At 40.7% G+C, this 27,431-nt stretch overlaps 1 protein-coding gene across 1 annotated transcript in view; it reads right to left on the bottom strand.

The window, feature by feature from the left end:
* The window catches only part of FMN1 (formin 1), a 376,423-nt gene extending 366,837 nt beyond the window's left edge, over positions 1-9,586 (bottom strand). The window contains exon 1 of the mRNA XM_081830845.1: positions 7,575-9,586. Within this exon, the coding sequence (XP_081686971.1) occupies positions 7,575-9,435 (1,861 nt within the window). The 5' untranslated portion in view covers positions 9,436-9,586. The remainder of the gene's footprint in view (positions 1-7,574) is intronic.
* Between the last annotated feature and the right edge of the window lie 17,845 nt (positions 9,587-27,431).

Here is a 27,431-nt window from a genome sequence, read left to right as displayed (position 1 = left end):
AAGCCTGCTTCTCCCTCTCCCACTCCCCCTACTTGTGTTCCCTCTCTCACTGTCAAATAAATAAATAAAATCTAAAAGGAAGGAAGGAAGGAAGGAAGGAAGGAAGGAAGGAAGGAAGGAAGGAAGGAAGGAAGGAAGGGGAGTTCCTGCCTCTCTTGAACAGCTCCTCTATACTGTAAGACTCTCAGGCTTCTGATGACAAAGTTTTTCCTCCCCTTCATGCCAGAGCCCCTTCCCCCTAATGTCCAGGGGCACTCATAGGAAGATGAGGAAACATCTGTGCACAGACTTTTGGCCCAGACTTATTCCCTCATGATACTTCTCCTTCCACTGTCCATCATTCTTCCCTATTGTTCAACATCATTTAAGGACCCCAGAGTCCTTCTACATCCTATACACATCTGAAACCCAATTCTATTTTTTTTTTTAAGATTTATTTATTTGTCAGAGAGAGAAAGAGCGCGTGCACACAAATAGGGGGAGTGGCAGGCAGAGGGAGAAGCAGGCTTCCCACCGAGCAAGGAGCCCAACATGGGACTTGATCCCAGGACCCTGGGATCATGACCTGAGGCAAAGGCAGACGATTAACCGACTGAGCCACCCAGGCGCCCCCTGAATCCCAATTCTAACCTAGTTTCAAGGTCTTTCCTATAAGCTCTGGGCCATCTAGAAAGCATCTGGTTCAATGTACTGGAACAATCCATGACTGTGGAAAAAACTCCTAGGGTGTCCTGTTAAGAGTCCAGAAACTCTATAACATGCCCTGGCAGGAGGCTGAGCTATGTGGGCACACAGAGAAACTCTAGGGGGATGGTATGGCCTAATATCACAGCCCGGAGGCCCCCCAAATTTACTAAGTAATATGGGTTGATTTGTGTTTAAGAACTATCTAACAGGAGTTATGGTCCTTGTAAGTGATCATAAAGTAGATAAAATAAAATAAGAAGTAGCATAAGCAATAAGGCAGTAGCAAACATTTCCCTGATGAGAGCTATCAAGAGGAAGAAAGTAGGCCCAGGGGTTATCTACTGTTTTCAAAAAGCAACCTCTCCCAGAAGAATCCATGAGGAATAAAACAAAACGTATGCCTTCCAAATCAGTACTTTGCTTTATCAATTTGATAAAATGATAGAATGACCACATTAAAAGCTTATTTTTTTTTTTAAAGATTTTTTATTTATTTATCTGAGAGAGAGAATGGGAGACAGAGAGCATGAGAGGGGGAGGATCAGAGGGAGAAGCAGACTCCCTGCTGAGCAGGGAGTCCGATGCGGGACTCGATCCCGGGATTCCAGGATCATGACCTGAGCCGAAGGCAGTTGCTTAACCAACTGAGCCACCCAGGCGCCCCTAAAAGCTTATTTTTTTATGCCCCAACCAATAATGCTATGAGGCAGAAGGTGAAAAAATATGTATCTATTTATTTAAAAAAATTGTTTTCTTTTTGAGATTTTTCAGCAGCTATGACTTGTAATCACAGTGTTACTTCTGTTATTTCTATATATCTTTAGAATTACTTTAGACCAATGTCTGTAACCTGGGATTGCAGATTGCCACCCTCACTTAAAATCTTGGGCTCCGAACCCAAGAATAGAAAAGAAACAAGTGAAAAACAATTCAATTGAAGGTGTGATCCTCAAAGCACAATTGGATATTGATCTGGGAAAAAATTCACATACATAGAGCTGGCTCCAGATTTGAAAACATCAGATTTTGGTCATGATCTTGGCTTTTGAAATGTATTATCTTTTGAAAAACGGAATTTGAATGCGAGAAACACCCATCATTTATTCTACAGGGAAACTGACTTCAAAATACAAATTGTTCATTGGTAGAAAATCTATTTCATATTTCATATGCTAATTAGCTATTCTTATTTTGCAGTGATTGAGAAAGATATTTTTAAATCCTTTTTGTGTTTTTCACAAAAAGCAACTGAACACAATGTGATAGCAATCACAGTTAAATAGAAGAGCTTTGTTTTTAAAAACCAGCTAATTTTTTCTAAATCCGTGGAATGAAAACTGTATCGCAAGATCTTCCAATTCTTTTACTTCCTCTGTTTTTGAACTTTTAACAACAAGAGACAGTCAATCCACTTAAATTTAAAGGCATAAAGGTCACATGACAAAGAAATGAAAGGGTGCAATTATCGTTTATTATCAAGACAACCACTGTTCTGTAGCAAAACAGCCACCATACATTCTTCTTTGCCTTGTTGCTCATTTAACATACCATTCTGTCTTCCTACATTTCTTTGTCTTCCCCCTATCTGCTTCATCTTGTCTTCCATTTGCCCCTCCAGATCCACTCTCCACCATTCTCCACCCTGCCCTTGGCCCTGGAAGGCCAACCTTGAAGACCACATCTGCCGGCTTCCTTACAACCCTGTGGTTGGTTCAGTTAGAGGTTTCCAGGCAGAAGATCAAAGGAGAGAGAGGCCAGGATCTTCAGCCCCACGAGCTCAGCCACAGGCCACCGGCCACCACTCTGCCATGTGGCCCTCTCCGTGAAGCTCACCTGTCTGGATTCCAGTGACCACTGCTTCCCCTGTTCCTTCAGGCTGAGGGGTGTCTATTCTCTGTCAGGACCTTGTCTACCAGGAGCCTTTATAAAGCTCCTTCTTCTTTTGGTTTCTGGTTAATGGTCTATCCTCACCCAAGCCTCCCTGCCTGACTAGTTCTCTGTGGGCTCTGCTTTCCCAGCTCTCTAGCAAACTGCATTTCCCTGCCTAACACTACAGTCTCAGAGCCGAGCTTCTCACCCTGTTAAAGGACATGGGGAAAACACAGGAAAGTGCAGTTTAACTGTAATCCCACCACACACACTAAACGCTCTAGGTGCATTGTTTTTTTACTTAAAAAGTCATTAAATCACTCATTAAAAGAAGGTGGGGATATGGATGAAATAGGTGAAGGGGATTAAGAGACACAAACTTCCAGTGACAACATAAATAAGTATGGGGATAAAAAGTACAGCATAGGGGATATGGCCAATAATACTATAATAATGTTGTAGGGCAGTGGATGGTAACTTACTTATCCTGGTGAGCAGTGCATAATGTCTAGAATTGTCAAATCACTGTTATACACCTGAAACTAATATAACATTTATGTCAACTATACTTCAATAAATAAGGGATAACCATTAAAAAAAGCAGTTAAATCCCTCTTAAAAATCATAAAAGTGACACATTTACTGCAACCAGTGACATATTATAAAAATATATAAAGAGAAGAAGTTAACGCTCTTCCCAATGCTTCTGGATTCTTCCCCTTCACCCTCAGAGGGGTGATACCTGTCTCGCAAAAACTGCAAGCATGCTATCCATCACCTTGCCACTTGCTAGGTACAGATCTAGTTCAATACTTTGAACGGTCTCATAGTATTATACAGTAGAAATGTACTATAATTTATTTAACCATTTCTCTACTGATGGACATCCGAATTTTTTCAGCTATTTTTGCCACTAGAAACAATGCTACAGTAAACACTGTAGGGTTGCTAGGTCAAAGTTACATATAGTTTCAATCGCCACCCCCTTACTTTCTTAAAAGTATATGGCAATGTATTTCTTAATTTAATTCTTACATTTGTTTTATATGGGTATGATATGGTTTATGCAATTGTTGAATCTTATTTTCTCTCTTAACAGGAATTACAGAGAATTTTCTTTTTTTTTTTTTTTAAAGATTTTATTTATTTATTTGACAGAGAGAGACACAGTGAGAGAGGGAACACAAGCAGGGGGAGTGGGAGAGGGAGAAACAGGCTTCCCGCCGAGCAGGGAGCCCGATGCGGGGCTCGATTCCAGGACCCTGGGATCATGAACTGAGCCGAAGGCAGATGCTTAACCGACCGAGCCACCCAGGTGCCCTGACCACATATTTTTTAAGTTGGCTCCACACCCAAGGTGGGGCTTGAACTCATGATCCTGAGATCAAGAGCACATGCTCTACTGACTGAGCCATCCAGGCATCCCTACAGAGAACTTTCTATGTACTATATACTTTCTGTAGTAATCTTAAATGGTTGCATATGTCCGTTAATGTTATGAAGTTCCTTTAAATTTTTACTGGACTTGTATCAAACCTCAGTATTACTGTAGGAAGAACTTCTATCCACTCCCTGTAATATATGCTCAGAGGAATGAAAGTTTTGACAGTTGCATTAGATATTAAAAAAACTGATTCCAAGTGTGCGTCTCAACTCTTAATTGGTTGACATGAACTACATCTTCTGATGGCCCTTCCAATTGATCAAGTGACTCATAATATCAAGAAGAACTACGCCTGGGGCATCTGCTTCCACCACCGCCTCAGTGACTTCAATCAGAGGACAAAGATCATGAGATTGCTGAGGAGCACACAGAAACACTGGGCATTTTCCTAAGTGTGGTGAGCCAGATTCCATGTGATTCTTCTGGCATTAAAAGGGTCTATTTCAGATCAAAGGTAAAAAGAAAGCCATCAAAACAGGAAAGAATCTCAGCCCCGAGGACATCGCTGTGCAGGTTTGCACCACCAGAGTCCCTTGGTCTGAGAAAATACCACATTCCACAAAGGCTTGGGAACATTCTACAGTAGTTTCCATCCCCAAATAAAATACTATAAAACCAATTCCAAAGGGGGGGGGAGAATATGGTGTGTGCTGGGGGGGGCGGGGGGGCGTGGGCATGAGAAGACAAATCTGTCCATCATTCACTGTTAGCATATTCTCTGTTTGATCATATCACCATCAGACAAGAAATTCCTTTGTGTAGCCCATGGAGTGAAGAGTTAAGAAAATTTCAAAGCCAATAGGAGGTGGACCAATAATAGCCTCTATGATACCTTTATGCTATTTCCTGGGCGGATGGTTAATACTGGCTTTAACTCTTTGTCCTGTGAGAAGAAGTGGATTTCATTCTTTCCTGGGAATTACTACACACCCATAACACTAAAGAGTCTTCCAACTGGAAACAGATCTGATTACTTTTGCCAGACTTAATCTCTTACTTGAGCAGTTAATGAGAGCTTTCAATAATCTTAATCACATCACTTCAATAAAATACCTCGATGTTATTTCCACAGGAAATAAATGTCCACAGACCATAAACCCAACCTGGTTGATAGCTAACATGGGAGAGAGGTGGGAGTTGATCCAGAAAAAGGGCCACTGTGCAGTGATAGTCAATGAATTATGCCCCTCTACCCCCTCCACCCACCATCAGGGCTGCTGGGGACTCTCTGAGGCCTCTACCGGGAAGGGGTGAGAAGGGAAATGAAGTGAAAGACAGGCAGCTAGAAGCACGAAAATTCTGCCATACATATGGACCCACCAGTGGCAGGAAGTCCCTGAAGGATCCGGAATATGAAGAGAACTCATGACCACGGAAAAGGGGAAGAAGGGGGAAAAGAACACAGGATATAAAAATGAAGACCCACTATCTGAAGAACTCCCTCCCTTTATGCTTTTCAGAGGGACAGTAACAAGAGACAACGTTTGGATGTTCTGGAGGAAGGTACCAGCAACAGACAAGTCACCCACACCAGAAGAAAAAGTCTCTCCCACTCCTTTCCTCCTCCTTTCCAATTCCTTCTTTTATAAGGTTAGAAGCACACTATCATGATTCCAAGGACTGGCTCCTGAAAGTGCTATGCAGGGCTGGGCCCAAAGGAAGGGGAACGGTTCTGAGCAATTATGTGGAGAGGCCAAGGTAGAGTGTGACCACCCACTGAATTTACTACTTGGTGGGCTCATGGTCAGTCACCATAGAAACTGAATGTCCTCTGTGTGCCTGCCTTGACCCAGATACAATGGAGCTTTTATAATATTTTTTATATAGAAAAAGGGCAGGGTGCCTAAGTGGCTCAGTTGGTTAAGCGACTGCTTCCAGCTCAGGTCATGATCCTGGAGTCCTGGGATTGAGTCCCGCATTGGGCTCCCTGCTCATCGGGGAGTCTGCTTCTCCCTTTGACCCTCTCCCCTCTCATGCTCTCTCTCTCTCTCTCAGTCTCTCTCTTAAATAAATAAAATATTAAAAAAAAAAAGAAAAAGGGCAACAAAATAAAAAGATAATTTTAAATCAGTAAAAAACAAGATTTACTGAAGCTCAATGTATTTAATGCCCAGTTTCTGGATGAGGGACACGCACAATCCCAGAAGTTAGTGTGGTTTCTAAAAAAGAACCTTTAGAGTTGAAGCAGCTATTCCACGCCTGAGCCTCCAGAAATCTCTCATCTAATAACTGCACAGACCTCCCTTTCCAAGAATTCCAATGGCTCCAGCATCCATGAGGAGAAAGAATTTTCATCACTAGGGTTCTATGATACATGAAACAAAAGCTGTAATTCTCTGACTTTCCTGGTGAAGGAGATTGGTTATATCATGAAAGTAGCAAGTCTTCTCAAACTACGATCAATATATTGCAAAAATAAGATCAAAAGTATTTACCACATTTTTAAAGAACCACGCCTGGATCAATGATTTAGAGAAATTTAAAAAATGTCAAGAGTCAAAATGAACAGAAAGCTGTTGAAATTCCTCTTTCCTAGGTAGAGATTTTTATCTCAGAAATTGAGCACAATGTTTTGTCTAATCTTTAAGAGACCGTATATCATATTACGACCCATTCCCTAGACAAGGCGTTGACCACATGCTGTGGGAGTTACCCCAGAAAAGAATCGGTCCCCTGCATAGTGGCATATGAAACCCTGAGGCCCTGGCCACATTGGCCTGGAAAATGTAAGGAATATCGGAGTGGCACCTTTTATACATTACCTTTTTTGGTCTTATTGAATCCACTTTTTGAACCCCCAAATTACTTCCACATAAAATTTTATATCACATTAAACATATAAGCCAAATTGGCTCTTGAGCACCCATAAGTAAAACATGACAGTAAAACAGACCATAAATAAAACAGAATAAACATTCCTTCATGCTCATTTGGAAAATAGAGTCCAAAAAAAGAAAGAAAATCTGAATCGAGTTTCTTCAAGTGAGACTGAGTTCATCCCTCTTCTAGTAAAAAAATAAAGTTCTTGCCATAAAGTAATGACGCTTATAAAAGTGATTGTTAAAAAACAAAAATGAAAAACCTCTTACAACAGACAGATGAGCAAAGACACATGGGGCTTTTGCTCTTCTGCTTAGAGAACCCCAACGAACCTGAGCTACTCCAGCAGCATGAACAGCAGAATTTAGGTCAAGGGGCCAATTACCCAGTGTTAGCATCAAAGGCAGAGACAAGTTGCTACTTCTTTCTGCTCATTCCTGTTTCCTTTGAAAATCCTGAGTTAAGCAACCACAGAGGCAGCTTTAGAGTATGCCAAAGTAAAGTATTTTTAAAAGACATTTACCAAGCATGGCTTCTGGAAGCAACTACACCCCTGACCCTATAAGTCAGCACCAGCCTCACCATTGCCACACTCCCCTACACCACTCCAGTTTCCTTGCTACAGAGTGAATTGACTAACAGGCCCAGGAATTTGGGGTTCTTTGTTCAGGAGCCAGTCTCTGAACAGCACAAGCAGATTACTGTTTGTGAGCTGCCCAAGCACAGATGTAAAGTATCTTATACAGGGACTTACCTGGAGGTGACTGGTACTGGGGCCAAGCTGCAGTCTTTCCGGGCCCCAGGCTCTTTTCCAAAGGTTCCCCAGGCACTGACCGAGGTTGGCCTGCTCCGAGGGAGGTCGAGCTGGCTCCTTTGGTCTCCGTGACCTTTGCAGAGGGTGGTGGCTCCAAGGTGTCAGCAGAAGGGGACCCAGAGAAAGTACTGCTCTTTCGGCCAAGAGAGTCATCAGGAGCCACTTCCCACTCACCAGGCAGTAAAGGGAGCTGCAGGGCCCTGTGATGCTGCTCAGGGCCTGGGAGCCTTGGAGAGAGAGGCGAGGGAACAGGTGCCATCCGTTTGTGTGTGCTGGACTGGGAGGCTGAATTATTCAGTAGCATGCTGAGGGCTGCTGGTGCTGGGGGGGACGGCTTCTTCTCATGGCCTCCGGGCTGTGACCGGTCAGGGCCTCCGCTGTGGGGCAGATCCAGAAACGAGGTTTTGTGATCCCTCAGAGGCAGCCCGGTCTTCCTCTTGCCTCTGGCTTCTGGGAGGGCACGGGGGACTGGTGTGCTTGGGGGGAAGCCCAGCCTTTTCCCCTCAGTGGCTTCATCTAACTTCTCACTCTCTATCACCTTCAGCAGGACCTTGTTCACAGCCCCCTCGGCACTGGCTGGCATGCGTTCCCTGTCCGACAGCTGCCACGACCTGTCGCCTTGCTGTTCCTGGCCCTGCCACCTGGACTCATGAGTCCCAGCCTCGGCTCCTGGGAGGGTGAGCCAGTCTGCTCCGGGTATAAACTCAGCTCGGGCCGCTGGGCAAATGGCAATGCTTTCCTCACCTTTGGGATGCGTTCTAACTACTCTTTGCACCTGAGTAGACAGATCCTGGACTTTGGCCACCACTTTGGAAATAGGCTTCTTCCTGCATGTACGCTCAGTAGACTTCTCCCTTTGGCCCCTCTCTGCCTCTGGATGCTTCTCAGAGTCCTCATGACTTCCAGATAAACCTGTCTGCGGGCGCACCAGCCTGTGAGGGCCCCTCTCCGGCAGGCCAGCATCATCATCTCCTGGCTCTGTGGCGCTGCAGTGAGGGGGCGGCTCTCCTCTTCCAAGCCCGGGGTCCTCAGAAGCCCCCCTGAAGCTCCCAAAGCTGCGGTTCGTATCCAGTGTCCTGGGGAGCTCTGGGGGGTAGCTCTCTCTCCACTGTAGGGAAGAAATAAATGCCCCACTTGGGAACGAGCTGCCTCTCTCCTCTAGAAGCCAAAGATTAGGCCTTGTTCGAGAAAGAGGAAGAGATTTGCTGGAACAGATCTGGTCCTTCCCCATCTGAGGAGCCGACTGCTGGCCCCCATGCCCTTTTCTTCTTGTCCTCTTCTGTGGAAGCACCTCAAAGCTCCCTCTCCTTCCACCAAACCTCCGAGGCTTTCTGTTCCCATGGGCACTCCTCTTATTGAGACAGCCCACGGGGGGCTCCCCTGGCCAGTCACCAGCACTCTGGAAACAGTCGTCCTCAAGGGCCAGGCTCACGGACAGCTCCGGCAGCTTCCCCTCCTGGTTTCCCATCGTAATCCCCAGGATGTGGTCTGAGCTCAGCAGATTGGCCAGAAGTTTCTCCCTCTCTGCTGTGAGTTTGTACAGCTCAGTTAAAATGTCTTTTGTGGGAGTTTGCTTGAAAAATATGTCGCCTGGATGTTCATTTGGCTGCAAGCTGAGGTTGATGACGTCTGACCCCTCCCTGACTTGGTAGCAGTTATGAAACCCTTTATTGGATCTGTCTAGAGTTACAGTGCCCTTGTATGAAAATCCTCTGACCTCCCCCCTTGGAAGATAGAAGCTGATGTAGCAGACTTCAGTAATGGGCTTACGCAATTGGAGGGTGCAGTGAGTGCCTTCCATTATGCCTACCTAATTATTCATGCCTTGGAGATGCTGGTCTGTGGTCAGGCTTCCCAGGCTCCGGTGGTGGGGCATGTGATGGTGGCTAGGCAGGGAAAGCAGCTGACAGTCATCTCTAGCAACAAGACCGCCTGGTAGAAGAAGAGGGGAAGAAAGCAGTTTGTCTAACTGAGTGCATAAATCACACACCAACATAAATGAAATCATAGCAATGACTTATCCTTTCTCTCTGGCTGATCTCAACCAACTCAACTCACACCAACCAGAGGCTGATTGCAACCACTTCCCCAGTCCAATCCCCCCACCAAATCGGAGATTTTCTACAGCTGAGAGATGGCAGAGTGCTCTATTTTTTTTTTTTTTAAAGATTTTATTTTATTTATTTGACAGAGAGAGAGAGACAGCTAGAGAGGGAACACAAGCAGGGGGAGTGGGAGAGGGAGAAGCAGGCTCCAGGCCGAGCAGAGAGCCCGATGCGGGGCTCGATCCCAGGACCCTGGGATCATGACCTGAGCCGAAGGCAGACGCTTAACGACTGAGCCACCCAGGTGCCCCCAGAGTGCTCTATTTTAGCCCCAATACAAAAGCTCCTTTTCCCCCACAAGGGAACTCACCATATACCCTAGAGCAGGTCTGTCAACTTCTCTAGGCTTCAGTTTATGTTTTTCTATTAAACACAGCTAATACATCTCTCAGAAATCCCGAAGAAAGGGACTTTGGGATCCTTAGAAAACATAGCCATTTTAATAACTCATGTTTGGAATATTACTTTGCAAAAACGAGTGAGCTTTTTTACTCTTCAAAAAGCACCTTCTAAGATTTGAGATTAATTTTCTATTTAACTTAAAGCAGTCTTGGGAAAAGGTATTAGGCCATAAATTTGGAGCCTTTTCTGAATACAACTCATATATTTTGCCAAAAGAGCTAAAAGTGAAAAATTTTAAGTTTGAAATTTAAATAAATATTTCAGGACTCTTAGTCAAGGTTGTTTGGGTTTTTTTCTTTTTTTTCTCCCCTATTTCTTGCCTATTTAAGGCCAAATGGAATGGCAGAGAAAAAGTAAATATCTACAAGCCACTGGTTGGCCCTGTGCAGATTTTCCATGTCTTTACCAATGAAGCAGCTGAAATGTCACATAAGCAGTGAAGGTGGCTGTGTTTCTCTCCTAAGATTTGAGGAATCCTAGGCATGTCTTTGTGGCTAACATCCCCCTCTCCCCCAGACCAAGCATGGAGCTTAAAATTTTATATTATGACACTTCATTTCTTAAATTATAGCATTTCCCAATCTTTAAGACTTCCATGCCTAAAAGAAAATCCCCTTGGGAAGGGTAACGCAATAACCATTTACTAACCATTTATATCTTCGGTGAATTATTTTCCTCAGGTATTTTATAACTGGTTCTAAATAATAAAAAGCTACATAAAAGTACATCTTGAGTGGCAGAAGAGAGAAAGGAGGAAGAGTTTTGTAATAGAAACTCCTTGAGGAAGACAGATAAAAGGTGATAAAAATGAAGATTAAAAAAAAAATACATACATCTGCTGGTCAACCCACAAGTGCCAGGAGGACTCAGAGTTCTCAGAGAAAGGGAAAGTAGAATGCCATTTTAAAGTGTTAAGAGAAAAGATGTGTTAACCCAGAATTTTATATCCAGTGAAATATTCTTCAAAAATGATGGTGAAATAAAGTCATTCTCAGATGAAGAAAGAGAATTATTGCCAGCAGACCTGCTCTAAAAGATGTGCTAAAGGAAGCTCTTCAGAGACAATGAAAAAAGAAACTTGTAACATCAAGAATGAAGAAAAAGCAACAGAAATGGTAATGTCTGTGTAAACACAGTATTATTCTTCTCTTGAGTTCTTTGAAAGATGTTTCATAGTTGAAAACAAAACAAAACAAAATAACATTGTTTGGTGGGGTTGCAATGTATGTACATATAATATACATGACAGCTACAACATTAAGAGGGTGGGAAAAGAGACCCATATGGTGATAAGTATAACAGAAATTTAATTCTGGCTACACTGTAAAGAGTAAGACATGCATATTTAATCCCTAGGGCAAAGACTAAAAGAGATATAATGAAAAATACAATTGATATATTAAAATGGAAGAATTAAAAAAAATTCAAATAACTCAAAAGAAAACAAGAAAGGGGAAATGAAAGAGAGAAACCAAAAAATAGAGGCAACAAACACAAGTAAATAATAAAATGGGAAACCTAAAGCTAAACATATAAATAATTACATTAAATGTAAATGGCCTACACACACCATTAAAAAACAAAGATTGTCAGACATGTCTAATATGCAGTTAAATGCATATTAGTTAAATATGACTTGGATGAGGTTACTCAAGAAGAGTACACAGACCAAAAAAAGCAAAGGTTGTAGTAGAGTCCTGGGAACACATATATAAGAGATAAATGGAGGGAAAAGAGACTTTAATCAAGGCTGAAAAAGAACATGCATTAAGATAATTCTCCACATTTTATAGCTAAAGAAATTAAGATTCAGTGATCTAACTTCTTACTATGCTTTTAGTATAGGTCTGTAAACCCTAGCCCTAATATCATTCAATTAGTGCTGCCAAAATGAGACCAGAACCCATGTCTCAGAAACTAGTGTTAGATTAAATCAGAGGGCTTCCATAATATAAGCAAGCCTTTCACCCTCCTTTCCCTGACAATAACTGGAGTCACACACCCAGTTATATCTTTAAATTCTTAGCTCCAGCCTTATGCATCATCTCTTCTTAAATACCTGTTGCATTTTCTCTCTATTGATACATTTTCTTTTGCAGAGGAATAGTGTAAAAATAGTGAAAGTCATAACCATGGTATTGTACCATGTTGAAGACCTTTCGACTTAGGATCAAGTAATAGGTTGTAGAAGGTAAAAGGAATGACCTTCGGGTTGTAGATCTCAACATTGGCCATGTAGTTTGTGGCAGGCTACATGGCAAAAATAAGTCCCTACCAATTATAAAAGAAAAATATCCCATTCTTGGAATCCTAAAATTTAAAAAAATATTGCAAAGTTTTACCTTGCTTTCAAGATAAAATACTCTTCTACCACTTTGGGGGGGGGTCCAAATCCAGGTGCAAAATGGCTTCTTTGTGCCACGTGTTCATAATTTCTGAGTTTCTAATGATCATGTAAACAAACAGGGAAGATACTCCTAGCGCCTCTCTCTCTCGGCCTTATCATTTAACAAAAAATTTAAGCAAAAGGCATTATCTGCAATGAAAGGTAGGGATTGAGAAGTGAATTGTTTTAAAGTGGAGTTGCTTGAAAACAACAAATTTCTCCTCTGAATGCACAAGAGCACAGGTATTGATATATCAGTGGCACAAAGATAATCTAACTTGCCTGAATTTAGCATCCAGAGGGCATCTTAGAGAAAATTTATGGAGGAAAAAAATTATTTCATATTTTCTGGTCTTAGGATGAGTTTCAGAATTAGCTTTGCTATAATTTTGAACATCCAAAGTCCAAATAATTTAAGACAAAGAACATGAACAAATCTTTTTCAAACACTCTCATTTCCCCATTCTCTTCCATAGTCTGAAATTATTTTTATCAAAATTGTTATGCACATCCTCCACTATCACCAATGAATACTTACAGAGCTGCCTCTGACGCATAGAACTATCCACACTTTTTCCCAATCTCTCTCTCTCAACCAAAGAAAAGTCTCTTCAGGATTCAGCTATCAGCCTAGCATCCCTGCCAGTGTCAGTATCTGGATAAAATGCCCCTCATGTATTTTCTTCTTTCCTTTGTGAAATGAGAAATTTAATCTCTAAGTTTCTAATTCATTACCTCAGAATATTATTTGGTGACACCTACTAGCTAGCCAAAGAACTACAAAACTCCTCCTCTTTGAAGAAAAACATATGCCCTGAGTAAAGGAACTTCAACCTCAGCACTCTAGTGGGCACCACATCACAGGCAGTCTTCTGAGCAGGGCAAACACTTCTCTTCAACAAGCCATTAGCAAGTCAGAGTGCAGTGCTGAATCATCACACATATTTTCCCTCTGAGAAACCAGAGGAAAAAAACTATAAGTCTTGGGAGAAAAAAAGCAAAATAACAAGGAAAGCAATATTGAGTGGGGTTAAATGCACCAGCACTATAATTCCATGCTGAGTTCACAGGACTATTTCAAGCAGCATTGCCTCATTCTGCTTTGACTAAAATACAGCAGCTCTGCAGGCTCCACACACTAAATTATACATCTTAATTTGGCCTGCAAAGTAACCTTCTCTGGTTATGCTCAGTGTAAAAGCACTTTGTTTCTTGGGGAGTCTTCATGTCTTCCATTTCCTCTGGCAAACTCCAGGCTGTCTCTCCAAGATAACACTGTTGTGGTGATTTCTTCCCTGACTCTTTTTCCAATAAGCAAGTACATGATTTCACTCTACCCAAAATGGAAATATCTGTTGTACCTCATCATAATGGAAAATTATTGCCTTTTTAGTAGATGCTATTCAATGCTCATGACATACTTCACCAAAGCCTAAAATAAGATCCAAGAATTACCTGCAGTCATGCTGTCTGCTTACTGTCAGTTTCCTAATTGATTCTGGCCCTAAAAGACCAAGGTGAAGCTTTATTTGCTTAGCGATTGGCAAAGTAATGCCCTGTGACTTCATCTGAGCCCAATACTAAGAGAGATTATCTATAAGTTCCATTATTAAGCTGAAAACTGCCCATTTGTCCATTCAGATTCAGGTTCTCCCCTTCCACACACCACTCTAAATACCAGGAGACTGAGTGAACAAGCTCCCTGGTAACTCTGGCTTCTACTGGGTTTAGACATCGGGAAATACTAGTGGAGGATGAGAGAGCAGAATGGAAGAAGGTTCGTATTTATTCCCTGGCTCCCTTCCTCCTTGGCTATGGTTTTGTCGTAGGTATCTCCTCTAATGAAGACCACAGTTCCTTTTGGGTAGCCTTCCTCCAGGTATAGCTACTTTCTCCGGGTACCAGTTGTGACTTCCTCCCATTGTTTATCCAAGCCTAGGTAGCTTTGAACTCTGCCACTTGTGTGTTATTTTGGAAAAGTTAGCACCTGCCTCTCTCCTTCCCACCCATCCTAGGATAGAATGCAGTACTACTGATTTTCAAATAGAAGATATAAAAATAAAGATAAGTCTGCAATAGCTTTCTAGCTTTTTTCCCCCAGAGGTATTTTTTCTCAAAGAATCTACACACTGTAAGAGTAGGAGAATAGAAACAATAGTTAAATTATTGCAGTACAGGGGCGCCTGGGTGGCTCAAGCATTAAATGTCTGCCTTCAGCTCAGGTCATGATCCCAGGGTCCCGGGATTGAGCCCCACATCTGGCTCCATGCTCCGTGGGAAGCCTGCTTCTCCCTCTCCCACTTCCCTTGCTTGTGTTCCCTCTCTCGCTGTGTCTCTCTGTGTCAAATAAATAAATAAAATCTTTAAAAAAAATTATTGCAATAAAGCAGAAAGAGACTCGTTTGACAAGACATCAAAGAATAGATTAGAGGAGGTTAAAAAAAGAGAGACACATCATATTTGCAGGATCAGAAAATCCTTCAAAAAGAAGAAAGCATTTGGAGTAGCTCCATACTAGGGTAAGATTTTGACAGATGTGATTTTAAAAAGGGAATTCTAGGAGGAGAGACATTATACAAGACCAAGAAATTTGCTAACATGTGCAAAGGGAAGAAGTACTCTCCATGTCTGTTTTTTAGACACCTGTTAGGAGAGATAAGTCAAGAGTGATAGCACATTGTAAAAATATTTGAATCCAGGTTGGTGAGAAATTAATGCTAACTTCATAAACAAATGGGAAGCTGTGGATGGGTTTTGATAAGAGAAGTTGTTTGTTCTACTGAGCTTAGCAGTAACGTCAGAACAGAACGGAGTCGAAAAAGATCAGACAGAGAGTCAAGAATGCGGAGCTCCAGTAAACATCAAATTCTGTAAAGAGGTTGAAAAAGAAACATATTAGAAAGGGAAATCACAGGCAGAGTTTTAGATAGTGATTTTAGTAAAGTAAGAGGATACCAAATTATATTGCAAAGGCCAAAAGAGAGGCTAATGGGTAAGAGAAGAAAATAAGAAGAATAATCTGTACAGGTATCAAGGTGTTGTCTTTGTTGTTACTTTTATTTTGTTTTTTTAAGTGGAGGACACAGGGGAGGGTAAGCCTTGACAAGAAGGAGGTTGTTTCATGCTCAAACACTAGGGCTAAGTAAAGGGGAGAAGATGGTTATGAGATAGAAAGCAGTGAAATTGAAAGAGTACATATTATCTCAGTGATTTTTGTTTTCTTCATAAAAATTCTACAATTTTATTATTTTCTTTGCATTCTTACAATGTCACAAGAACGAAAGCATTAAATCAGTCTATACTGCAAAAGAAAAATTTCTACCTTTGAAACTCTGACTTGACTATGAAACCACCAATACTCTGAGCTAGGCATTATTAGAACATACTGGCAAAGCTCTACAAAAATAAAATAGAGGCCAAAGGTTAGTCAATAGAATTATTTTTGGTCAATAAATTTCTGGCCATAGCCAGAGATGGCTACCAAAGGATAAGAAAAAGGGCTCCTTTTTGTGTTTGTTTGTTCACCCATAAACCAACACACTCAGATACCTAGCTATTCTATTAGGTGTGAGTGTTGAAGATTCTCCCAAAGACCTGAGAGAATCCTTTCTTCACCTCTCCTGTACCTCTTCAAAGCTTCAGACATAAAGATAAACAAATGTCAGCTTTCCATGTGATCTTCATGAAAATATAAGATATTGAGATCTTCAACACATCTCTGGCTCATGTCACTATCTGGCTTATATCATCATCTGTGGGAGACAGATGAGTATACTGAGGAAATAAACCCCTTCCCCATGATATAAAAAAGAATCTGAACATACGAAATTCTTTTTTTTTTTTTTTAAGATTTTATTTATTTAACAGAGAGAGAGACACAGTGAGAGAGGGAACACAAGCAGGGGGAGTGGGAGAGAGATAAGCAGGCTTCCCACCGAGCAGGGAGCCCGATGCGGGGCTCGATCCCAGGACCCTGGGATCATGACCTGAGCCAAAGGCAGATGCTTAACGACTGAGCCACCCAGGCACCCCTGAACATACGAAGTTCTTATTCATTGAACGCTCAAGGTCCAATGGCCAATGTTTGACTGCACAGCATCTCACAAAAGTGGGATTGGTACATTCTTTGTAAAACAATGATAGATCCCTTTTTAAAATTAGGAGTTTCTTTTTAAATATGCAAACCTATTCTGTAGAGTTTGTTTTTCTGAGAACTTTAAATGAGGATCATTGCATATGTTAAGTTAATTTGTATTTCCAAATTAAGGAAGCCACTCTTGAACAATAACTTTTCAATTAGACAGAATAAGGGATTAAAATTGACTTTTCTGTTCAATGGACCACGGCTGCCCCATTTTATAGAGGAGTAAGGACTCAGGCAGGGTTCTTTGAGGGCACTCTTATTTAAAGGCCTGCCACATACACATTCTTTTCAAGTGCACATGTAACATTCTCCAGAATAGATCACATATTAAGCCACAAAACAATTCTTAACAAATTCAAAAAGATCAAAGTCATACCATGTATCTTTTCTGACCACAACACTATGAAATCAGAAATCAACCACAAATAAAAAATCTGGAAAGAACACAAATACATGAAGGTTAAATAACATGCTGCTAAACAATGAATGGGTTAACCAAGAAATCAAAGAAGAAATAAAAAATTACATGGAGAGAAATGAAAATGAAAACACAATGGTCCAATATCTTTGGGATGTAGCAAAAGTGGCTCTAAGAGGGAAGTTTATAGCCATACAGGCCTACCTTGAGAAGCAAGAAATCTCAAATAAACAACCTAACCTTACACCTACAGGAGCTAGAAAAAGAACAAATAAAACCCAAACTAGCTAAAGGAAGGAAATAATAAAGATTAGAGCAGAAATAAATGATATAGAAACTAAAAAACAATAGAGCAGATCAGTGAAGCCAGGAGCTGATTCTTTGAAAAGATCAACAAAACTGATAAACCTCCAGCCAGACTCATATCAAAAGAGAGAGAGAGAAGGGACTCAAACAAAGTCACAAATGAAAGAGGAGAAATAACATCCAACACCACAGAGATACAAACAATTGTAAGAGAATATTATGAAAAAATATATGCTGACAAATTGGACAACCTAGAAGAAATGGATAAATTCCTAGAAACATATAACCTACCAAAACTGAAGCAGGAAGAAATAGAAAATTTGAACAGACCAATTACCAGCAAGGAAATTGAATCAGTAATCAAAAAACCCCAACAAACAAAAGTCCAGGACCAGATGGCTTCACAGGGAAATCCTACCAAACATTTAAAGAAGAGTTAATACCTATTCTCAAACAGAAGAGGAAGGAAAACTTCCAAATTCATTCTATAAAGCCACCATTACCCTGGTACCAAAACCACTAAAAAAGAGAATTATAGGCCAATATCCCTGATGAACACAGATGCAAAAATCCTCAACAAAATACAAACAAACCAAATCCAACAATACATTAAAAAAAAGAATCATTCACCATGATCAAGTGGGATTTATTCCCAGGATACAAGGATGGTCCAATATTCACAGATCAATCAATGTGATATATTCTATCAGTAAGAGAAAGGATGAGAACCATATGATCATTTCAATAGATGCAGAAAAAGCATTTGACAAAGTACAATGTTCATTCCTGATAAAAACTCTCAAAAAGTAGGTGTAGAGGGAACATACCTCAACATAATAAAGGTCACATAAGAAAAACCCACAGAGCTAACATCCTCAATGGGAAAAAAACTGAGAGCTTTCCCTCTAAGGTCAAAAATAAGACAAGGATGTCCACTCTCCCACTTTTCTTAAACATAGTACTGGAAATCCTAGACACAGCAATCAGACAACAAGAAGAAATAAAAGGCATCCAAATTGATAAGAAGTAAAACTTTCACTATCTGCAGATGACATGATACTATATAGAGAAAACCCAAAAGACTCCACCAAAAAACTGCTAGAACTGATAAATGAATCCAGTAAAGTCACAGGATACAAAATCAACGTACAGAAATCAGTTGCATTTCTACACACCAATAATGAAGCAGCTGAAAGAGAAATTAAGGAAACAATCCCATTTACAATTACACCAAAAAATAGTAAGATACCTAGAAATAAACCTAGCCAAAGAGGTGAAAGACATGTACTCTGAAAACCATAAAACACTGATGAAAGAAATTGAAGAGGATGCAAAGAAATGGAAAGAGATTCCATGCTCATGGATTGGAAGAAAAAATATTGTTAAAATGTCTATACTATCCAAAGCAATCTACACATTTAATGCAATCCCTATCAAAATACCAACAGCATTTTTCACAGAACTGGAACAAACAATCCTAAAATTTGTATGGAACCACAAAAGATCCCTAATAGCCAAAGCAATCTTGAAAAAGAAAACAAAAAACAAAAAACTGGAGGCATCACAATTTCAGACTTCAAGTTATATTACAAAGCTATAGTAATCAAAACAGCATGGTACTGGAACAAAAATAGACATATAAGTCAATGGAACAGAATAAAAAGCCCAGAAATAAACCCAATTAATCTTCGACAAAGGAGGCAAAAATATGCAATGGAAAAGGACAGTCTCAATCAATCAACAATCAATGTCTGCCACAGAGCACAGCCCTCAAGGAGGAAGGGAGGAACACAGGGACTCAGAAATAAAGCTACTCTGCCATCTCTCTCATTTCCCCTACAGCCCCGATGTTGAAAGAAAACCCATTTTAACTGTCTCATATTGTGTGTTTTCATTTTATAAAATGGCTGGAATATTTTCATACATCATAATAATATGACATTTGTACAAAACTTTTGTAAGACAGGTTGTGTGGACTGATGACTCTCTGATCTCTACCTCTGAAACTAATAATACACTATATGTTAATTAATTGAATTTAAATAAATAAATAAATAGAAGTTGTGTGGTTGGAATTTCTATTTGAGCCCTACAATCACTCTGTAAAGCAGACATGATGGATGATGTCATTGTCAGGGCACACACAGCGAGGCTAAAGGAGACCAGAAAGTTTAAGGTGACTTGCCCCTGATCACACAACTAGGGAGCAGTATAAATGGGACTCAAACCCAGGTTTCTGGACTCTCAGTTTGGTGCTCTTTCTACTACCCTACTATAGCTGACAGTCATTTTTTAAATAAAGAAGAAAACTAAAGAAAAAAAATGCCATAGCAACATTTATAGTTGGGTAGAACTTTAAATGCAATGTAGTACTAAACGGAGGAAAGCAAGTGGGCTTAAAGCCAAGCCTTGGTAAAGGTCTCTCATTTAAATATGATTTTTAGAAGATTTCTATGTCTGATTAAATATTCAGGATTCTACATGGGACTATAATTTATAGGCAATGGTTCTGTAAGTTATGTCTGCTTCCTCTTTGCTTGGCTGTTCTTGTTGAGGGAGACCACAGTGGTGTTAGATATTCACAAACTCACTTTTACCATGGGGATCAAAGAAGGCCCTACTCATCTTAATCAAGTGTCAGTTCATAAAATCTGCCATAAAAATTAGTCATTTTGAGATTTTTTTGTACATCAGTAACTCTAAATACAGTGATGCTTCAAGAAGGATCTCCTAAGAAAGGGGTAGAGGAGCTCAGGACTGCATTCCAATCCAGTGTTCAGGTCTGTTTCAGCACAGATAGCTGGGATCACCACTGTTGTCTGGCAAGCTTTTCCTTAGTTCACCAATGAGGAGGCAGGAAGTTAACAATTTGGGCACAGTCAAAATCCATAAAAATCAAAGACAGAGATGTGCTAATAAAATAGGTGGATTCATACTTGGTTGAGAAGGAGGAAGAAGAAGAATGGGAACAGGAGAAGGAGGTAGATATTGGCCAACATCTTAATCAGTTTTTTTTTTTAAGATTTTTTTTAAATTCATTTATTTGACACAGAGAGCGCGAGAGAGACAGAGAGCAAGTACAAGCAGGGGGACGGCAGGCAGAGGGAGAAGAAGGTTCCCTGCTGAGCAAGGAGCCTGATAGAGGGGCTCGATCCCAGGACCCTGGAATCATGACCTGAGCTGAAGGCAGCCGCTTAACCGACTGAGCCACCCAGGTGCCCCTCTTAATCAGTTCTTAATCAGTGCTAGGCCCTAGGCTTAGTGCTTTCTATGCCTCAGTCATTGATTCTCATTGTCCTATGAGACGGGTACTAGTAATTTTCCCATTTTACCCATGAGAACCATATAAGCTCAGAGAGGTAAAGTAGTTTGCCCAAAGTCACAAAGCTATTAAGTCACAGAACTGAAATCTGAATCCAAGTCTGTTTTAAAAGTCTGCATGTAGAAGCTACAAAACACTTCATTTCTTAAAACTTTAGGAAGAGATCATGAATCCATTATTGGAGACCCTCAAGAGACCTCTAACATCTCTACATAAGTATTATTTATCTTCTCTTCATAAAAAGATGGTTAACAGATTGTGGCTATTAGGCAACTGATATCATGATCTGGGTGCCCCTTAGCCAGAATATAAATCATCCATCTGGCAGCAAAGAAAATGAAGATATAACACTTGCAAAATTCCTGCTAGGAATTCCTCTTTGTTCTGAAAGAATACTAGTGCTCATGGCTTAATATTTCTGTTAGGACCTAAAGAAAGATTTGCCCCACAAATGCCCCAGAGGAGATAAGAAAGGTTAAAATTGGACATCAGCATTTGCCTCAAGTTAAGTAAGAATTATGATTGAATGTCAGTAAGCTTCTATCTCAGGAGATGTAATAAAATGTGTCAACCCTCTCCATTCCCCACCCCCACCCCCGCCCCCTGACTTTGAGACCATCCCCTTTGTGATCAGGAACTAGGCTGTAGATGTGGACTCTTGGAACCCTGTTTGCTCAAACATTTAAACCAATCCCACCTTTGGCAGAAGGCTGGAAGCTGTAAAAAGCATATCTAAACAACATCTAACTAGTCTCTATCTTTCGACATCTGAATTTAAAAGAAAGTCTCAGCCACAGAGGGTAATTATTTTATCCCTAATTTCAGCAGCTTTTAAGAAACAGACCCTTTATGCCATAGTGGCTGCAGTCAGACCCAAAGCAAAGGAAACAGTACCATCTTGAGCTCAGTAAACATCTTCCTTTAATAAACTGAGCTGTTCTGAGAACTCCCCATATGATTGCCACTTACAATTTCACTACTTTATGCAATAATATCACGTCCACAATTCCTACAGTTTGATATGTCATACAGAAGATGTCTAACAGTTCTTTCATACCATTTACATATGATTTTAAAAGCATTTCCAGATGATTCCACAAGCTCATTCTCAACAATCTAGTAATTGATCTCAACTACAAGGCAAAAACATAAAAAGACTATTACTGTATCAGAAATAAAAAACCGCAGCTATCCATATGGCAGACTTGGAAAGAATAAAGGTGAAGGTAAGTATATGCATTTATGAAACCAATGGAAAAGCCAAAGTTTTTAGTTACAGATGGTTGCCCTGGATAACTTGTTATAGCAACCTCATGTTGCTTCTAGAGCTCTCTTATGTTCCCAGGATTCAAAACATATAAAAAATTCCTTTGAAAAACATAACAATTTAATAAAAACATTTCAGAATATGAGATTGCTAAAATTGCTAGGTAGACAGAAAAAATTATGCACAATAAAAAAATTGAAAATGAATTTGGAGGCAAATGACGTTGTTTTGATTACTAAAGTAAAGAATGGTAGGTCTCTCCTTAAAAGCACAAAAGGGAACCTCTGGGAACTAAAGGACTCTGAGCACAGTTCTGAAATCAGGAAAATTTTATATTGCCTATGGCAAGTTTCAAACATAGTTTGAAATAAAAGTAAATAAATACTAAATACAGCAAATGGATCTGTGATGACAGAATGCAGAATGAAAAGGAAACTAAGGTCTGGGCTTCCATAACTTTTTATAGCCGTTTATGAAAAGTTGGAATTGGCACAAATTTCTGTCTCACAAATAGCAAAGTAAATCCGTGAATCTGATGAGGCCACTAGGGAACACACTATCAAGTACACTTGTCATCAGTTGGGGGACATTGTTACAAGTGAACTTGTACTGCATGGTATATCAACCTTCCAGTTGGGAGGAATCTGACTGATTAAGAGAACAGGATTCACCAAAAAATCTTTTTTTTTTTTTTTTTTTTTAAGAGAGGGAGGTGGATGGAGGGGCAGAGAGAGAGAGAGAATCTTAAGCAGTGTGGGTGTGGAGCCCAACACAGGGCTCGATCTCATGACTCTTCGATCATGACCTGAGCCAAAACCAAGAGTCAGACACTTAACTGACTGAGCCACCTGGATGCCCCACCAAGAAAATCCTTCTTAAAGGCCTGACATCATCAGAGGAAACATCGTTTGGTTGTGTTGGGGGCCTATTTGAGCCAAAAAAATCTATAGCACTCAAATCATTCTTCTAAAAAGAATGTTTTGAAATATTAAATATTTCAGTAAATGACATTTTATAACATAAATAATTTCAAGGCATGCAAATTTAGTTCAACCAATGGCTCTTGGAATTTAATTACTCATGGAGGAAAAATGATCCATGAGGTTTTCTTAAATCTTGATGTTGGGAGACAGGATACAACATTTCCCCATTCCTTCTCTTCAGTCTCAATTGCTTTTCCAGACCCAAAGTATTACTAATATAGCCATAACCACAGCTAGTTATTCTTCAATCCTAAAATGTTTCAGTAAAAGGTACACAATGAACACTGAGTTTGCAAATGGAATTAGAAATGTCGCTCAGGGGCGCCTGGGTGGCTCAGATGGTTAAGCATTATCCTTTGGCTCAGGTCTTGATCCCATGGTCCTAGGATCGAGCCCCGCATTGGGATCCCTGCTCTGCAGGAAGCCTGCTTCTCCCTCTCCTGCTCCCCCTTCTTGTGTTCTCTCTCTGGCTGTCTCTCTCTCTGTCAAATAAATAAAATCTTAAAAAAAGAAATGTGGTCGCTCATATAACTGTGTGTTAATATCACTAGCTGCCATCATGATGCATAGTGTATAAAACACAATCATTTAGGGGCTCTTGGGTGGCTCAGTTGGTTAAGTGTCTGCCTTCAGCTCAGGTCATGATCCCAGGGACTTGGGATCAAGCCCCGCATCAGGCTCTCTGCTCGGTGGGAGTCTGCTTGTTTTTCTCCCTCTGCCTCTCCTCCAACTCATGCTTTCTCTCTTTCTCTCTCTCAAATAAATAAACAAAATCTTTTTAAAAATACACAATGATTCGGGTGCCTGGGTGGCTTAGTCGTTAAGTGTCTGCCTTCAGCTCAGGTCATGATCCCAGGGTCCTGGGATTGAGCCCTGCGTCGGGCTCCCAGCTCCCCGGGAAGCCTGCTTCTCCCTCTCCCACTCTCCCTGCTTGTGTTCCCTCTCACTGTGTCTCTCTCTGTCAAATAAATAAATAAAATCTTTAAAAAAAATACACAATGATTCAAATGGGAGACCTATATTCTACATCTAAGGTACTCACAGATTTTATAGTTACTAGTGAAAACCTGACACCATTACAAAGAGGTACAAAGAGGTGGTGAACATGTGAATTTATGACTAAATGATCAACCCTCATATAACTCAAGTTTCGATGATGAACTTGATGCAAAGGCCACTGGTAATCTGAGTGACCTGGAAGAAGGATGGCCAGATGAGGAAAGGTGCAACCCATGATGCAGGAGGGCTATATGGATCTGCATGCAGTGATAAACCATAGTCAGTTGCACAACTAAGGGCAACTTGTCACCAAGAGATGAGACAAAAAAGGGAAAAAGGAGAGGAGACTGACCTGGTTATGTGGTTTGACACTGAGTTAGAAATGCTACAACTGTTAACTCATTTAACTCTAAGGGTGATCTTCTGTCTCATATGGTGATCTTCATTTTATAATAATGACATAATAAATGAAGTTCACGAGAAGGAAGTGGCAAAATTGGGCTTCAACACAAGGTCAATCTAACCCCAAAGTCAATATCCTTGCAGTATTGCACATTCAAGTGGGATGGCCTTGAAGACTGTCTATCCATACTCTACCTTTTAAAAGAATTTTAAAAATAGAGAGCTAGAAAAAGTGAGCAAATGATTTCTTTTTTTTTTTTTTAAGATTCCATTTATTTATTTGAGAGAGAGAGAATGAGAGAGAGCACATGAGAGGGGGGAGGGTCAGAGGGAGGAGCAGACTCCCCGCCAAGCAGGGAGCCCGATGCGGGACTCGATCCAGGGACTCCAGGATCATGACCTGAGCCGAAGGCGGTCGCTTAACCAACTGAGCCACCCAGGCGCCCGAGCAAATGATTTCAATAAGGCTGGAGAAAATATAAAGGATGGAGAATTAAAGAATGTGACTTTGAAGTGGAAGAGAATAGGGTGGAGGTGGCGAGTCATATCAGTGAAATAATTCAGTAAGTATGAGAATGAGCTTACCACAGGTAAGGTAAGGTATATGTTATACAACCCACAGAAAAATGATGGAGCAGCTGAAGTAATATTAATTGAAGGCTCTTATACAGCAGAGTGACCCACCTAATCCCAGCCTGGAATAGCCAGTCCACCTCTTGGTGAAACTGATGGACAAGGAGCTTATTATATGAGTAGACATACAGGGAGTAGTTTCAGGGATTGGAGAACCAGTAAGATGGAAGGGGACATATTTAGTTACGAAAATCTAGAGAGAGGGGGGGAATCTGGGGGTAGGGATAGGAAGAGAGAGAGAGATGGGGACAATGGAACAAAAGGAATAATATTTGACCCAGAGAGAAGAAAGAAGGTAGGACATTTATTTGTGTTTATAAAAGACTTTGTAAGATTATGAAACCAAGCAACCCTTGTTTCAGGGCCCAGATGAGAAAGCGTGGTCAGGACTGGAAAAGAGGCTGTTCCTCCCCAGGAACCATCTTCTTCAGGACCCTAAGAACTCAAAAAGACGTGCAACAGAAGCCTGCTGTGCTCAGCAGGGTGTCATTTTAATGGAGGGCACCAGCAGCGGAAGCCAGGACAAGGTGCAGTGAGGATGAGGCTGGAGGATAGTAGAACTGGTCAGAGGGCCAAGCAGATGCTACACTCCAGGAAATAACTGGAGTGGTGGGGTTCAGAGGTAGATGAAGTCCATTATGAAGAGGAAAAAACTTAAGCTTCACCACAGTATTATTATCAATGTGGCCTCCCTTGAATGCATAAACAAGTGATTGCTGGGTTATTAAGTTTACGCAGGGTGAAGAAGAAGCAGGTGACAGAAAAGGGTAAGAAAGAAAAGAAACTCAGTGATAAATACGTCTCTCATCCCAAAGAAGGAAAAATCGGAGTGCTCCAAATGGAATGGATTTCTCTGGAAGGCTGGCTATCGTTGGACATTTTCAAATGCATATTGATGACTGTTCGATAGATTCTGAGAAAATCAAATCATTATCCATCCAGTTCCACAGATGTATCAGGCCTCCTTACAACCTGCCCACTCTCAGATTCCAATCCATTACCAGGTGCTCTTGACCTGGCTAGGTGTTTGAATGGACTGGCCTTGGGAACCACTTCCATCCTGAGGTGGCGTTATTTTTTTGTATATGTTATGGTGTCTATTCCTCTTGGAAAGACAAAGACTCTTTGCTCTTTTAATCTCTTCTGCATAATATCCCACATCATTAAACTTTCATTAAAAAAAAACCCAGTAGATTCCAATAATCATTAACATGTTTTTGATTTGGTTACTTAGATCATTTAATTCCACAATACCCAGAATTTGGTCTACTGATACTTAAGAGATCAGACAAGTGTATCTAGGCCAACAGTAGCCACTAGATTCTTGGGAGCACAGGATCAAATGAGCAAATATCATATGGATTTTCATGTTCCCAACTCCCATTTTGTGTGAATGTTACTAATAACAGGACTGATAGTAGGACTGACTTTCCCATATTTGGACTTATAGAATAGTTGGGCAATAGGAAATATTCCACATTACACACTTCGGGGTTTCCAAAAGCAAAAAGTCATGATTTGGTTGCCTCATGATTTGTTTCAAAAGCTGAGTGCTGACCCATGGGGCTAAATGGAGAGCCTGTGACACCGAGAACTTTCAGATGGAGAGAATTATTTCTACTATATGTTTGCTTTAATTAATAAAACTAGATTCCTTTCAGAGAAAGAAATTATTCTTAAAGAACTAGGATCTCAATCATAGGTAATCATAGGTCTCAATCATAGGTAATTCCTGCAGAAGTTCTGGGGAGGGGAACTGACATTCTGGAAGAAAACACTCTCTGTCTCCTAAGTGTCTTACCATCTATCTTCTCCTTCCAATACTTCTCTTTTATGAGAAATTCAGGAAGGCAGGAAGCCCCTATTTTTCCATATCTCTTCCCCTTCCTTTTGTTTTTAAACAAAGAAGTGAGTCCTCCAAAGCCTAGCTTGGACCACTGCACACAGGGCTGGCTATATATCTCCTGGCTGGGAACCCTAAAACTAAAAGCTAGTTATGGCCCCAGTGAGGTCCAAATTTAGTACACATCAAAGCAGAGATACCCTGAAAATACCTACCCCACCTTCTCCCCCACAGACACTTGGCACTACCCTCTCAGGGATGCCAAAAGCATCAAGCGAGTCTCATCCATATATCATCCACCTCAAATGAGAGGTTCAATCCTGATTAGAATATTTATTTATTATTGTCAGAGTTGAGCTGAAGCTACAATGCTATGAAATTCCACAATGCCTTCTGCTTTCTGAAGGAATCTCACTACACGTAATCTTATCTAAACAAGCAATTTATCTGAAGGTTGTAGAAGATCAGCATCTGAGACACAGTGGACTTGGCTGAGGGAGGTTTGAGAGAAATACCTACTTGAAGTGCTACCAAAGCAAATGGCACATTTTCCATTTAAAAACCATCCCATTTAGGGGCACCTGGGT

This window comes from Leptonychotes weddellii, chromosome 9 (genome assembly GCF_054177405.1).
Source record: "Leptonychotes weddellii isolate Sample4059 chromosome 9, ASM5417740v2, whole genome shotgun sequence".
NCBI classification, from domain to species: Eukaryota; Metazoa; Chordata; class Mammalia; order Carnivora; family Phocidae; genus Leptonychotes; species Leptonychotes weddellii.
This window is presented reverse-complemented; position numbering and strand designations above follow the sequence as displayed.